This window comes from Hipposideros armiger, unplaced genomic scaffold (assembly GCF_001890085.2).
Source record: "Hipposideros armiger isolate ML-2016 unplaced genomic scaffold, ASM189008v1 scaffold_655, whole genome shotgun sequence".
Lineage (NCBI taxonomy): Eukaryota > Metazoa > Chordata > Mammalia > Chiroptera > Hipposideridae > Hipposideros > Hipposideros armiger.
In genome coordinates, this window is record NW_017732005.1 from 747075 (window position 1) to 760169 (window position 13095).

General features: G+C 41.2%; 1 protein-coding gene across 1 annotated transcript in view; it reads left to right on the forward strand.

The window, feature by feature from the left end:
* Nucleotides 1–13095, forward strand: part of SLC26A3 (solute carrier family 26 member 3) — a 45512-nt gene that overhangs the window by 22885 nt on the left and 9532 nt on the right. The window contains exons 4-12 of the mRNA XM_019626054.1: nucleotides 736–846; nucleotides 1092–1264; nucleotides 2514–2678; nucleotides 4241–4393; nucleotides 4833–4915; nucleotides 7658–7805; nucleotides 7919–8032; nucleotides 8134–8211; nucleotides 12366–12461. Coding sequence (XP_019481599.1) covers nucleotides 736–846; nucleotides 1092–1264; nucleotides 2514–2678; nucleotides 4241–4393; nucleotides 4833–4915; nucleotides 7658–7805; nucleotides 7919–8032; nucleotides 8134–8211; nucleotides 12366–12461 — 1121 coding nt within the window. The remainder of the gene's footprint in view (nucleotides 1–735; nucleotides 847–1091; nucleotides 1265–2513; nucleotides 2679–4240; nucleotides 4394–4832; nucleotides 4916–7657; nucleotides 7806–7918; nucleotides 8033–8133; nucleotides 8212–12365; nucleotides 12462–13095) is intronic.

The window sequence follows — 13095 nt, forward strand, 5'->3', positions numbered from 1 at the left end:
TGCGTACAAGTTTTTGTGGGAACATATCTCTTGGGTATATACCTAGGAGTGTAATTGCTGTGCCATATCATAACCCACTAACAAAGTGTGAGGGTTCAAATTTCTCCACATCCTTGTACACACTTGTTATTGTCTGCCTTTTTTATTTTAGTCATTCTAATCAGTATAAAATGGTGTCTCGTTGTGGTTTTGATTTGTATTTTCCTAATGACTAATGATGTTGAGCAACTTTTCATGTCCTTATGGTGTTTTGTATATCTTTTGCAAAATGTCTATTTAAATCTTTTGCACATTTTAAAATTAGGTTATTTATCTTTTTATTGTTGAGTTGCAAGGGTTATTTATATATTTTGGATACTAGACCCTGATTCAAGATATGATTTGCAAATAATTTCTCCCTTTCTAAGAGTTGTCATTTCACTTTCTTTATAGTATCCTTTGAAGCACACATTTTAAACTTTGATCAAGCCCAATTTATCTGTATTTAATTTGATTGCTTATGCTATAGGTGTCATTTCTAAGAAACCATTGCCTAATCCAAGGTCACAAAGATTTACACCTATGTTTTCTTCTAAGAGTTTTATTGTTTTAGCTCTTACATTTATATGTTTGATACATTGAAGTAAATAAAGTAATTTATATTTAGGATCCAATTTTAAATACTTAAAAAACCTAAAGAGAACTTTTATGATTCCCCTTGTGAGAAATAAAGACTCTGATTTTGTGTATTTACAGGTTTAGCATATGCTTTGCTTGTCACCGTCCCCCCAAGCTATGGGTTGTATGCAGCCTTTTTCCCAATCATAGTCTACTTTTTCTTGGGCACTTCTAGACACATATCTGCGGGTAAGTGAATTTCTGGGCTAATTAACTCTCACACTCCTTTATCTTTATGAATTTCATTAGCCACACATTGTATCAGTTTCAAATTGTGCATAATCCAGGAGAAGAGTCATAGTTTCTTCTGAGAATTAGGACTGGGTCTTGGGGAAGGAGAACAGAGCAATCTTTTTATATGTTTCATTATGGTTGAAAGACAATCGTACTTTACGGAGGCATATATTGACCACAATGCACCCTCTGTTAATTAGGTCCATTTCCAATTCTGAGTGTCATGGTGGGAGCAGTGGTTATGAGATTAACCTCAACGGCCAGTCCAGATGCTATGAATTCCTCTAATAGCTCAATGAATAATGACACGTCACTAGATGAGCATAAGGTCATGGTGGCTGCAATGGTCACAATTCTTTCTGGAATCATGCAGGTGAGCACTTTCTCACGTAATCTACCCTCCCCAGTTCCCTTGTCCTGACTGGTACACATTTTTCTGGTTTTCCTCCTTCCTGCTGCCCCTCCCTACTCTGCCCTCTGATTTGTAGCCCTCCTTCTGTGACCCATAGGGAACAATGTAAAGGGGCTCACTCACCACAACCAGAAGTGGAGGGGCAGTTCTGCATTGCAAGGATCAGTGAACATGGCTCTAGAGAGAAGGAAAAGTGGGAACAGGAAAGCACACGTGGTGAGGAGTAAAATGCTGAATTTCTGAATTTAATAAAATACCTGGGAATTGATATAGCCACTAAACTATGTGCGAGTCATAGTGAAACTGAATCTTTTTCTTCCTAATTCTTCAGGGACTGTAATCTAATTAGAAGGGGTTGGGGTTTAGCACTTTGAACTGTTCATATCAAAGATCTGGGAAAAGCTGGAGAGATTTATGGAGGGGCCTAAAGCCTCCCTCCCATGCCACACCACACCACAGCTGATGGCGAAAACGTCATGGACTCCTCAAGATGTTGTCCAAGCTTATGAATAGTGATGTTATTGGTTAAGACCATTCCTTAAAGAAAGAGGCCATTTATACAAATACATAAGTGGTGTGTCCTGTTGACAGTGTGGTCAGCTCTTTCTAAGACATTTCTGAACCTAGCGCCGTTGCAGGTCCACAGCTCCAGGAGCATTCTGAGGATGTTTTATAACACAGGTCAGGCACCCAAGGGAGGATTTTTGCCCCGTGAAAACCGAGCACTTCAGATGTTCAATGTGTGGTTATTTACTTCTTACAAAAGTCAAACAACTTGTTTGAAAGAATATGAATGGATGCTCACCCATGCAAGCTACAGCAGCTAGAAAGTGTACCTTAAAATTACAGGGGAAAATGTATGAGGGCTGATGCTAGATATTCTGCTATGAAAGGCAATGGGTGAGTCTTCTACAGCTACTGCACCTTTAAAAAAAGTGGAAGGGGAGATAAGCCTGTTATTTCTTGGGGTGTGCTAGGCTTGCAAGCTATTTGAACAGCATGTAACAGTCCACCTTGCAGATGGGGTGGAATTGGGGAGGAGAGGGAGGGAGCCCTAATGGGAGATGCTCCAGGGGAAACTCATGCGTCTTCAAGATACATATGTACAGGCTGAACGTTTACATTTTGACTCATTTCAATTGCTGGCCCTTCAGGTTGCTGAGCTGTACTCCTCATCTACATTAACACAGGCCTTGCCTTCTCTTTCCAGTTGGTCATGGGGGCTCTGCAGGTGGGATTCATGGTGGTGTATCTGTCTGAATCCCTAATTAGTGGCTTCACCACAGCTGCAGCTGTTCACGTTTTGGTTTCCCAACTCAAATTTATTCTTCAGCTGGATGTCAAGACATACACTGATCCATTTTCAATTTTCAAAGTAAGTATTCTTTTTGCTTAAACAATATTGAAATACATGAAACTCACTCTCATGTTTCTGGGAGAACTTCCCTTTCATGCCTTTGCCATGGGATTTACCTACAACTTCCAAAAAACAAATGGGTTGTGAAATTTATTCACATTAAGAAAGTGAGTGGCAAAGGAAACAACAGTGAAAATCAACCACATCTACTGCACAGCTAATGTGAACAACAGAAACTGAATACCACTTCTCTGAGATTTGACTCTTGAATATTATTAAAAAGGAAAAAAAAGTACATTATTAAAAGCTTTAGTATTTTGTCCCAAGTTTTAAAATGTTTCTTAAAATCTTATTTTGAAAGAAATGTGCTAATTGAGTGATAATACTTCACTATTTCTAAAAAGCAGTTCTCGTTCTTTTAGAATTGAAGTCCTCCTGACTCTCTTATACACCCCTGTTTATAAAGCGAAAGGAAATTGGCCACTCTGTGAATAGGACAGCGGTTCTTCCTTTCTTCAGCGGATATTCTGTAGAACAAAGTGTTCTTAGCTCTTCTTTTTTGTTTGTTTTTAGCTGAGCCATCCTGCCACCTGTTGGCAGCTCAGCTCGGGCTGGGACTCAAACTGCTGTTGTTCAGAGCACATTCTTGAGTGAGCTCTTAACCAACTGAGCCACTCAGCCGGCCCTCTTAACTCTTCTGATTGTATTTATTTGAGTTCTCTCTCTCTTTTTTTCTTGGTGAATCTAGCTATAGTTTTGTCTATTTTGTTTATCACTTCAAAAAAACCAGCACTTAATTTTGTTGATATCTTTTTTAGTCTCTATCTGATTTATTCCTCTCTGATCTTTGTTATTTCCTTTTTTTTTTTTGCTAACTTTGGGCTTATTAGTGCTTCTATCATGACAGTCACTGGGGGTCTGAGACAAAACTTGCTCCAAATTGGAACTAACACTCTCTCACTGCCATCCAGAGCTATCCCAGAAGTGGAGTTCTTGGAGCAATTTGGGGTCTAGCTTGAGTCTGATTGAGCTGTCCTCATCCCATGGATATGGAATTCAACTGGCTTCGAGAATTAAAATTACACACAGTGCAGTCAACTAACAAAATCATTTCCAAAAGTGACACAGAGTAAATGAATGTGTGGGGTGTCTTGACCTAAAAAGAGCCAGGAATTAAGAGAATATATCCTAAGGAAAACTATCAGGGATCAGAGGTTACTCCCTGCACAGAACAATCGTGATGACTGTGAAATAACAAATGATGGCCAGACAGACCTAAGAGCAGAAGAGACCAGTTGTAAAAATATGAAAAGTATCCAAGAAAACCTGACACTAGCCAAAGAAGATTCCCAGCCAAAATGCAGAAGCATCCCAAACTGGTGTGGTGCTGACACTGCCTACTTAGCCTCCTTGTGCCTGTATGCTAGTCTCTGCACTACTCATCCACAATGAAAGGGGCAAGACACCGTCAATGTCTGTCAGTCCTTTCGCTTCATTGTTCATTCTATCTATTTGGAAATAATTGAGTGTTGTATCCACATTAACATACCACTTGCGTGTTTTTGTTTTTATAATTTTAGATACTAAATTCCATATTCACACAAATAGAGAAGACTAATATTGCAGACCTTGTGACGTCCTTGACTGTCCTTCTCATTTTATGTGTGGTTAAAGAGATAAATGAGCGATACAAAGCCAAACTTCCAGCGCCCATCCCAATTGAACTCATCATGGTAACTGATCATCTTAAGACTTTGTAATTCATTAATCTCGTGTCTGCTTGTTGAAAGTCCTTCACCATCTGCAGATAAGGAGGTTTCCGTGGGGCAGGTGCCATTGTGCACGTTCTAAGTACAGGACTTAGTAAGGTTTTATCTTCGTTCAGAATTTAATCACTACCTCTTATGATTTTGGATTTATTCCTTTTGTGTAAGACAAGGCTGGTGCAGAGGATAAGGTCTCTGAGAAGCCAATAGACCCATTTGAATTAGAGTGGTGATTCTCTAGTGACACATTAGAACTACCTGGGGACTTTTTAAAAAGCAGTAGAGCCTACGCTTGAGATTCTTATCTCATAGGTGAAGAGGTGGTTTTGGACAGTGGTATTATTTGTAAAGCAAGACTCTTAGATCTATCTCACATTTCTAACTTGGGCAATTTGTGACTTTGCAGACTGTGATCACAACAGGTATATCCTATGGCTTTGACTTCAAAAACAGGTTTAACGTGACTGTGATTGGGGAGATGGAAAAAGGGTGAGTGTGTTTTTTATGATGACATCTCCAAGCACTAGTTAGAGAGCAAGCAGTAGATACAGAAGGCTGCCAGCTGCATGTGTCACTCCGGTCAGACTCCTCCTGCATCGGCACACATGAGGCTTCTAGGAAGGAGCCACAAGGACCTGTGGGTCTGTAGTCCTTCATATTAGGAAGTTTCTTTCTCCCTGTGGAAGAACTCACAAACCAGATGGACAGGGACTCAAACCCTAGTGAAAGTCAAAAAACAGGCAGATTAAACCAGCTTCTCCTTATAAAAAAAGAAAACCAAATGAAACCAGATTTCCTTGTTCATAAATTACTATAAACAGTATGTAGTGTTTTGTTTGAGGTTACCGGAGCCAAGCTCCGACAGTTCAAAAGAGACACTGGAGGCACACCTGGCACACAACCTGAGCAGCGCAGTGAGGCACACTTTGTCCTTTCCAGTGATTAGACTCAAAACCAGGCCAGAGCAACTCAGCACTGCAGGTGGATGGGATGTCCAATTCATATGGGGAATTGGAAAATGTATCCGTTGCATTTATCGTGTTGTGCTCTTTCCTGTCTCTGCCCTCAGACCATACCATCAATTTCTTCCAACTTGCTTACCAAGGAAAGGTCATATTCCTGTGAAAGAAAGAAAGAAAGGAGAGAGAGAGAGAAATGAAAGAAAGAAAGAAAGAAAGAAAGAAAGAAAGAAAGAAAGAAAGAAAGAAAGAAAGAAAGAAAGAAAGACCTCCTTCCCTCCCATGCTTAAGGAGTATTTGAGAATTCCAGGAATCAGTATTTATGTGCATTGTTGTCTTAAGAATAGCCACCTTCTTTTAAAAGCAAATATATATTTTTAAGCAAAAAAATATTATCACCAGCTATTCATGTGTTACACTTAATGAGTCACAAACATCACTTTTAATTTAAAAGGTTTTAAAGTAAGAGTTAGACGGAAGCTGAAGAACTATTTCTAGGGTTTCTCCCCACTCTGCAGCTTTCAAGTAATTACACCTTATTAAATTCAAGGGGCTCTTGTCAAGAGGGTTTTGGGAATAAAAGATAAACTTAACATCACTTAGAGACTTTACTTAGTGAATATATTTTAAATGTCAATGGCTTTCTCTCCACAGTGTGTGTGGAAGAGGGAACTCACACTTATTCATTAATCGTTACGCTCTACAGAGAGGCGGTGTAGCCTAGTAGGCAAGCTCACAAGTTCTAGAGGCAGAATGCCTGGAATTTACTTCTTGACCTTGGGCTCAGGGAATTAGGGAAGTAACAGAACTAGGAAATGAACTCAAGTTTTCAGACCATAAAACTTCATTGCACCATTTGGTCTATGGTGTTTAGAGGCTAGAACAAAAGAATAATAGCAGGCTTCTGGTTATTTTGGTATAAAATGCAAATTTTAATTTTATCACTGACTTTAGATTTATTTCATAAACAAACACTATTTCAAGCTAACTTTCTGTTTCATGGTAGCTTCAGAATGTGAGATAATAGCACTTCTTCAAAATTAGAGCTGAAAATTTTTAATCCTGGATAGTCACAAAACATGAACAGCAATTAAGAGTTGAATGGATACAATTACCCCACCGCCAATAAGTTTTAGGTGTTTACAGAAGCTGGGCATTTGAATAAACTGCTGTTGAGTTTGAGATATGTGTACCTTTTATAATGCAGTTAGCAAATATCGTTTAACTGTCTAAGTCTATAGCACAAAAATAACCTCTGAGATTACCGTTTCCCTGACACAGAGTCACTGTAAATGGAAACCCCTTTTTCATCAGGGCACAGCTGGCTCTAGCACTTCTGTGGAGCAAGGGGCAGTGTCCAAGCCCCATCTGTTTGCTAAGGGTTTTCTATGAAAGGTTATGTTATCAATGGAAAGAAGACTTTCTTACTTGACTTGCCTCAGAACTGTGTTTCCTCAGAAAGTCTTCATCCATGGAGAAGTAGTGAAGACATTGTGGGTGATGCTTTGCCACCAAATGTAACAATATGAGTGGGACCTAAGACATTTTGCATGAAGATTATGGGGATATAAGTGTACATTATAATACAGTTATACTAGCAGAATCACACCAGATGTACCACTTCATTGGACTGTATTTACAATCTTGTATCAAACTCAAGCAGCATTGATTTTCAACGATAACAGATTCCAAAGTTTTCACTGGTGTTAAATTCTTGCTAGTCATGCTCCAAAGTTAGGCACCATTCATCCTAGATGGCATTCATTCATTGATTTGCCCAACAATTATTGACCACCTGATATATGCCATGAAGAGTGTTTGGTCCTGGTCACAGTCAGTTTCTGCTCAGTGTCTGCGTGGAGAGTTGGCCTGGGTGGGGGTGAGGGTGGGGGTGGAAGAGATGGGGAAGGCGGGTATCAAGCGCTAAGGAATCACAGAGAATCTATTTTAACGCTGATCTTGCTGGCGAGGAAAAGCTTTCTGGAAGGAAGGACGGGGATGAGAGGATGATTCAGGCAGAGTGAACAGCAAGTTAGCAGCAGCTTCCGAGGTGAGAGAATGGGTGACACCTTTTTGAAAGACAAACAAACAAACAAGCTGGGTATGGCTGGAGCATAAATTTTTGGAAATGGGAGTGATTTAAGCAGGAATGGGGGCACAGGGAAGACTGAGGCCTTGATAAGGAATTTGGACTTTTCCTGAGAGAAAATGGATACATTGACAGTCTCTAAGCAGGTTGGTGACATTCAGACTTGCTTTATTTCAATTTCAGATTTCCGGCCCCTGTTACACCTGACATGCAGGTTTTCAAAGAGACCATCGTCGATAGCTTCAGCATTGCCATCGTTGGCTTCGCAGTAGCCTTCTCGGTCGCCAGTGTCTATTCCCTCAAACACGATTATCCAATTGATGGCAATCAGGTAAGCTACAACCTATGCTGGGTTGAATTCAGCCACTTTAAATACTATTTTGTGTACATAGTGTATCAGTGGTGCAGCTTCTAAAAAAAGATTCCTCCTTGTTCTTTTGTCAGGAGTTAATAGCTTTGGGGTTAAGTAATATATTCACTGGATCATTCAAAGGATTTGCCTCGAGTACGGCCCTCTCCAGGTCGGCAATTCAGGAGAGCACTGGAGGCAAAACACAGGTATTTCAGGCTCATTGCTGCCAGCACCAACCTGCATTAGTCACTGGGGGATGCGAAACGGAAAAGCAGATTTTGTGGTGAGAGTGTTGTCATCTTCACAGGTTGCTGGGCTTCTCTCTGCTGTTATCGTGCTGATTGTAATTGTAGCCCTTGGATTTCTTCTGGAGCCAATGCAAAAGGTAACAACAGCCTTCTCTCTTTGGAAACTGTCTCTCTCCTTTGAGTAATGAATCAAGGACCCTGGTTTCTAAACTCTGGAAACAAACCAAGCGGGAAAATGAGGTAACTAACTACAAACTCCCAAGTTTTCTTTTTAGCCAGTACTCTGTGGGCCAAAACTATTTATTTTTCCCCTGGTAGCATTTTATGAATGTTAGGAATGCACAGGCCCAAATGATCGTATCTACTCCGCTCTTCCCATGTTCTTAGCCCGGAATATAATGAATGTTTAGACAGCTAGACACTTGGGCACTGCAGTTTCAGTATGAATGAACTGAAGTGAAGATTTTCTTAAAGCTTGAGATAACCTGGGCCTCTAATTAGGAGGTCGGTGCTACCAGCCGCACAACCTGTTCTTAGATGGTCGCCCTGCAGCTCCCAGAGTTTTACTGGACTCCAAAACCAAAGCTGTCAGGTTGCAGGACGGGAGCGAACAGCCAGACACAGGCTTGGCACACTCACCCTTGTGCTCCTCTGTCCAGCGATCCTGGATGTAGCTTTTGAGGGTCTAGGTGAATGCTTTGTAAACTGCTGTGGCTCCCAGGTGAAAAACATAGCAGCAGACCCTGGAAAACACGGGGTCTCTAGGAATCCAAACAACGGCAAACACATTGCTCTTTGTGGTATTAACATGAGTGTAAGGCAGTGTGTGGCCGCTGGCTCTAGGGTTCTGCAGACCTGCAGGGCTCTGCCACTTATTTGCTGTGTGCTTTGAGCAAATTACCTAACTTCTCTCAACCTCAAAGTGCCCGTTTACAAAATAGGCACCTGCCTCACAGAGTTGCTGCAAATATTAAATAAAATAAGGCATGTGAAGTACTTAGCCCAGGGTGTGGCACATGATAGACACTTAATAAATCATAGCCATTTTTGTTAATATTGTTATCGTTATTATTCTGAGAACATTCCAATACACTTCTGACTGCAACAGACATAGAGATATGACAGAGCCAGCCAATATTTATTGGTTGATATCTAGGCCTTTTTTCTTGTTGGTTGGTAGCTGGAATGTGAATTTGGTCTCAGGTTTCACCCCAAAGAGCCTCACTGGCCCACTCTGTATTCAAGCAATGCAAAGTACTGTTTGCCAGAAATAAGTGTCCTCCATATGCTAACCTCCTGATTTCCAAAGGAATTGTATTAAAGGAGTCAGGAAGCCACCCCCAAAGAAACAGAAGAATATAGATGTCAATAAAAATAAATGCATATACAACCCCCCTACGTGGAGAATTCTGCCCTGTTGTGCTTCTTCCAGATTGTACACTTGGGCTCTCCCTCATCCACACCAACTTGCAGAAACTAAAGAAACAATAGCCACATAAAATCCTATCTCTCTTGTGTGTAAACACACCCAAGGCCATTGTCTGGGATGTTAATCAAAACCCCTCCCACAAAGACTCACATGACAAGTGCTTAGACCATTGTATCTATAATATCCTTGTTTCCCCTGAACAGCTGGTTTGCTTTTTTTCTTTTTTTTAGCTGAGCCATCCTGCCACCTGTTGGCAGCTCAGCGGCAGCTCAGCTCGGGCTGTGAATTGAACCCGAAGAGCTCTCACGCTTGAGCGAGCTCTTAAGCAACTGAGCCACTCAGCCAGCCCTGCTTCTTTTTATCATAAGAGGGCAAAATAACCCATAATGATACCTAATAATGAGTGTTTTTTGAGTGCTTACGGAGCATCAACAGAGTCCTAAGCGTTTTATGTGTATTGAATCCTTTATATCAATTACAGTGTGGACACCAGCTTCCTGGTAAAATGATCCCTTTTCCTCTCTCTGGCTGCTCAATGCTCTGTAATCTTTATTTTTTAAAGGGCTCTATTGTGTATGTATTTCATTATAAACTGTTTCAAATTGTTTTTCCGTGGAATACAGGTCAGGTGGGAAATAATGCCTAATGAAAACAAAAATTAGTCTCTTCTGCAGGTGACACTTGACATGTTTTACACTAAAGTCCCCCAAAGCAGGAGGCTCCCTGTAGAGCCCTCTGAACCTCTCCCTGAACGAGACCAGCTCGCTCAACCAAACACACCTGGAAGGATTGGGTGGGAGACGAGAAATAAAGAGATAGAGACAAAAAGCTGGGAATGGGAGGTCCACTTAGTGCTGATGGCAGAGTGGCCCCGTTTATTGGTTGTACACAGCTTTTATAGCAAAAGTACCTTTCCTTAGGTAGGGGGTTTTGGGAGCTTGAGGGAGCTTTTTATGGGGTGTGGGGAAGCAATCTCCCCGAAGTAAGACAAAACATAGCAAGCAGGAACTGTTAACAGGATGGCCTTCCACTCTGTAACTTTCAAGGTTGTCTGTGACATTGGCTGTTCTTTCTTCAGCGGCACAGTGGAGATGAGATCTACCCAGCAGCCTTCCCCATGCTGCTCCCCCGGGGCCAGGGAGTCTGTCAGCTTGCCAGCTGTCAGGCTTAACCCTTACTGCAGCTCTGGTCTGTAACTTTTAAGCTGCTCTCTAGCTGCTCACCCTAACAAGGAGGCCTGTAGCTTGCCAGCTTACAGCCTCAGTGTCCCTGGCTTATCCCAGTTGGCTCCCCACACCTCCCCAGCTACCATGGTGATGGCGTCTTACAAAGCTGCAGTACAATATCACAACCAGTAAATGACAGTGACACATTGACATAGTACTGTTAACCAGATTACAGACTTTGTTCAGTTTTCACCATTTTGAACTGGTGTTTATTTGAGTAAAATTTCCTTTTTAAAGTCACTTAAGACCATATTTAGTCTTCTAAACAGTGACCTCTGTTCTCACAGTGAGTAAAATTAGCTGGTTAGATATTAAATTATAAATGTTACTTGTGAAAATCAAAAGTCAGTTGAACAATCTTTGAGATGTGAAAATAAAAACTGTGTCTGGGTTTCTTTTGTTTGTTTGTTTTTTTACACTGTACTTTTATGGCACTGAAGTAATCAGTGTACAGATTGTTTGGAATGGAACAGCTTGAATTGGGGGCGGGACTGGGACTGGAACTGGGACTGGGACTGGGACTGGGGCATGTTCCCACCATTGTGTTGAAATCCAAATAAGAAAGGGCCCACACTTCGTGAGTCAGCATTTTTCACCTTAACCGTCATCCTTCCTGTATGTTAAATGATCTCACTGGACATGTGGAGAATCAGAAGCCTGAAATATCGCTGTAGCCGAGCTGAATTTTCCATCCAGACCTCTTAGTGAAACTGCTATTCGGTTGATAGCAACATCAGTGCTACTTAAAAGAGGCTGTGTTACTGGGTGTTTAGTACTGACTCGGGAAACATTAATTCATTAGCTCATCCACTCATTCACTGAATAATTGTTGAGCCCCTCCTATATGCATTTAGCCTGCTCGGTTGTGGGGATATAGCAGGGAACATGACAGATGTGTTTACACTGTCCCAGAGAGTCTGCCTCAAATCTGCTAGCTCTCTGTGATCTCCAGCTTCCTCCTTCTAAATGGCATGATTGCTGAGCATCATCAAAGGTTTGAACTCTAATTCCAGGACCCGAAGCTCCCCAAACTTTTTTTTTTTAATAATGAAAGAGCAACTCCCTCTCCCACCTCTTATAAATAGACACACATTAGACTATCTCTGATGGAGAAGAATTTATTTCCATCCTAGGTCTTAAGATCTGCTTTTCTTGGTCCCAGGGTACAGTCTAGGTCACAGTGGTTCTCAACCTGTGGGTTGCGACCCCTTTGGGGGTTGAACGACCCTTTCACAGGGGTCACCTAAGACCATTGGAAAACAAAAAGCTGTTTACATTACGATTCATAACAGTAGCAAAATTACAGTTATAGAGTAGCAACGAAAATAATTTTATGGTTGGGGGTCACCACAACATGAGGAACTGTATTAGGAAGGTTGAGAACCGCTGGCCTAGGACGTGCTGTCAGCTCATCTATGGCATGTCGCTGTCGCTGTGGCAGGGACAAAATCACACATGGGGCCAGGTCAGAGTCCCAGGTCTGGGATGTCTTACTCGGCACTGCACAACTTACAAAAAGGTGTGCCCTTTGCTTTGAGACTATTTAAAGGACTCACTTATCTGCAGCCCTCACCTTTGCCTCCGTGTGGCTTGTTTGGCTATCTTCAAGTCCATCTGCTTTTTATGTTTTTCACAGTCTGTCTTGGCAGCCTTAGCACTTGGAAACTTAAAGGGAATGCTGATGCAGTTCACGGAGATACGAAGACTGTGGCGAAAGGATAAGTATGACTGTGTAAGTAGAGGCGATGGTATTGGAGAGAGAAATTAGGATGACATTTTAATGCTGATGTAAAATGCATATTTACATTGTAAACTAAGAGAAATTTTGTCTCTATATATCTGTTAAAATAACCTTCATTTGTTTCATTTGCTATCTTTAAACTGCATATTCTAATGCTCCTTCTCCGGGATTTTAATTTAAAATGATGAGCCCACTTTCAAGAAAGAAACGCTCCAGGAAACATTGGTACGGAACTTCTTAGATCTGTCTAAAAACTCTTACAGTCATCCCAGATGCTACAGAAACTCTCTAAAGTTGAGGGCATGCATTGCTTCTGGTCTTCATTACATCATATGTGAATTACCAGGGAACCTGTAAAAAACTTAAATTCTGAGCATTCCTTTTGGAAATACTCTGTAGAGGCCCCTCTTGCTCTCAACATGCCTTGTTATGAGAAGCAGAGTCCATAATTACATCAGGGTCAAAGTCTGTGGCATAAAAATATTTAACAGATCCTACCGTACTTTATAAGCGTAAAGTAATAAACTATACTTGGTTTATTTTCTTCCTGCTAGATAATTGTTGGGCATTTTCACAGCCCTTCGACATGCTAAAAATTTTTTAGAGATCGTAGCCATTAATGAAA